This window comes from Gastrolobium bilobum, unplaced genomic scaffold, assembly GCF_033153095.1.
Source record: "Gastrolobium bilobum isolate Gb01-03AN ecotype WA unplaced genomic scaffold, APGP_CSIRO_Gbil_v1 utg1520, whole genome shotgun sequence".
Classification (NCBI taxonomy): domain Eukaryota; kingdom Viridiplantae; phylum Streptophyta; class Magnoliopsida; order Fabales; family Fabaceae; genus Gastrolobium; species Gastrolobium bilobum.
The window spans coordinates 3,814-6,395 of record NW_026895573.1 but is presented as its reverse complement, the minus strand read 5'-3'; the positions used below and the strand labels follow the sequence as shown (position 1 = coordinate 6,395).

Here is a 2,582-nt window from a genome sequence, read left to right as displayed (position 1 = left end):
ATAAGTCTCAAGGTCGCTCATTACAAGAAAACAAAGCTATTAAACATCCTTGAAATTCAAATACATAGTTGTTCCGGATGACCCAAGTACTAAAGTGGCTCAACTTACCAGGCCCAATACCGGGCGTGACCCCGCGTCAGCCCTAAGGGCTGACATGGACCTTCTCAACCCCCAATGTAGCAGCAGGTCCAAGGCATACACCAAAATGCCCCACCTTGGAACGCTAATCATCGAAGGCGACTACGACAGACACCGCAAAGGGAAACTCCCCCTTTGCCCGGTGCTGACATCGCCAGAATACAGAGGGCGCAGCACTGCCACAATGACAGCGCCAGCACGCCTAACACTGCATCATGGGAGTAAATCCCAAGGAGAGTTGACCTCCCCCTCACCAACCCACATCGTTTCCCCTATAAATAGCCCCCATGGGCACACCTTACAGGTATCTTATGTATCGTTATATTGCCCATTTACTTGAGTCATATCATCCTTTTGCTTATTATCTATTCACTGCTTACACTTGGCTTTATACTTCTTATCCTGGTCTGTATCAGTGCTAAGGGTATTATCCATACATTGACTCATCCCCATCGGGAACATAGTGGGCTTATAGATCTCATCGGTACATTGGTGCCGTCTGTGGGGATCTATAAACTTCTATTCCCATTCTCCTACCAAAGATCCACAAGACGTGTTTTACGTTTGGTAACAAACATGGTTGTCACAACCAGAAGAGCGGAACAAACCAGGGCCGTTACTCCTGACGGTCATGTACAAACAATCCGTTCAAATTCCCCGCCATCAATGCATTCAGCCCCAGCCGAGAGATCCCCCGGCGAGATACTCCAAACAGTATTACAATCCGTCGATCCACAAATGCAAGCAGTCGAAACCAGAGTAGCGCAGTTGAACTATCGCGCACCTATGCGTGAAATGCAAGGGGAAAACTTGGTACAAGACCAACCCCCGCCCCTAGGAGTTCGTTTTGGAATGCCTTTCCACACTACTGCCCCATCAGTCATTCCCGTCCCACGAGCCCATCGTCCATTACCAGCCCAAAGTCTGCCAGTAGCCATGCACAACGATTACCGAGCGCCGATGGTCACCCCGTTCCCTATGGGAACATACGCCCCTTTCCCTCAACATTACCTAACTGGTTTTCCTTTCCATGGTTACGCTGCCCAACCCCAGAATCCAGCCATCCCGCTGCATCAAGTGTCCTATCAAAACTAGGGTCAACTACCGTATGTCGCCCAACAGCCTTTCAATCACGCCCCGACCCTCTCCTACTCTGTTGAAGCCCCTCAACCACAAACAGACCGGCCCGCCTGAAACAACAATATACGAGTCACGCCAGCTCATACGTCGGGGCGCAACAAACCCCTGACTGATATCCTCCGGTTAACTCCCATACCCCTTCGTTTTAAAGGACCCTCCAATATCGCCACATATGTCGGAGATGCTGATCCTTTTGAATGGATCCAGAAATTTGAGGCAGCAATGACTCTCCATGGTGAAACAGACCTCCTCATGTGCAGGACTTTCCCTACGCTACTTGGGGGGCGAGCTCTAACATGGTACACCACCCTACCGACTGGGAGTATCGCTTCATGGGACGAGTTGGCGAGCAAGTTTCAGTCTCACTTTGCAACCAGTCGCCCTGTGCCAAAATCTGTCCACTCTCTAGAAAAAATACGCCAACAGCCGGGCGAGTCCCTCAGGTCCTTTTTAGACCGCTTTGATAAGGAGGCCCTGCAGGTCCAAGGCCTGGACCCAAAAGTACAGGTACATATACTTCTTTCGGGCTTGCGACAAGGTGCGTTCGCGTACGAGCTCGCCCGCCATGAAATCACTGACCTGGAAGAAGTCAAGAAGGTGGCCCAGGAGTACATGCGAATCGAAGAGTACAAAGGAAGCCGAGTTGATGACGCCTACAGTCAAGAAAAGGCGGTCGGTAAACAGAAGAACCAAATGGAAGAAAGTAAGAAAGGAAACAAACCAGCCAAATATTCAAACCGCCCTTCTGGGCGCGACACATCAGGTCGTCAGACACACGCCGTCCTACAAACGGAATATAAGGAAGAATCCAAGAGCACCCAGCAGCCTCAGAACCCGCCTAAAGAAAACATCATGTACTGCAAGTTCCATCGCAGCAACGGTCATAACACCGAGCAGTGCAGGCACCTCAAAGACAAAATTGATGAACTCATCAAAAGCGGAGCGTAGAGGTGAGGAGGAGACGGCCCACACCCTTCTGGAACGGGAAGGCGATATCGTGAGCGCAACAAATCGCCTGAAAGAAGAAGAACGAATCAATCTGGCTCCAGACCCTTCTACAACCGTGACAGGAGAGAAGATTCCCCCAGGAATCGCAGAGCGCAAGCAAGCCCAAACCGCAGAGGGAGGCGTGAAGAAGTGGAAGAAGACTCAGTCGCGGTGAAGCACAGAGTTATAAACATGATTTCAGGCGGACTGAGCGGAGGAGGAGAAACGGCGAACGCCAGAAAGAAACACTTGAAGCAGTGTCTGGCGGTTGCTGGCAGAGTCATTAGCAAAGTAAAGAACAACCCTGGTCCAACCAG

The 2,582-nt window shown here is 50.7% G+C and overlaps 1 protein-coding gene across 1 annotated transcript; it reads left to right on the top strand.

Annotated features, from left to right (window-relative positions):
- Positions 1 to 1,500: 1,500 nt before the first annotated feature.
- On the top strand, positions 1,501 to 2,226 carry LOC133317359 (uncharacterized). The gene has a single exon (XM_061519220.1). It carries the CDS (start codon positions 1,501 to 1,503, stop codon positions 2,224 to 2,226), a length of 726 nt encoding a protein of 241 aa, XP_061375204.1.
- The last annotated feature ends 356 nt before the right edge of the window (positions 2,227 to 2,582 follow it).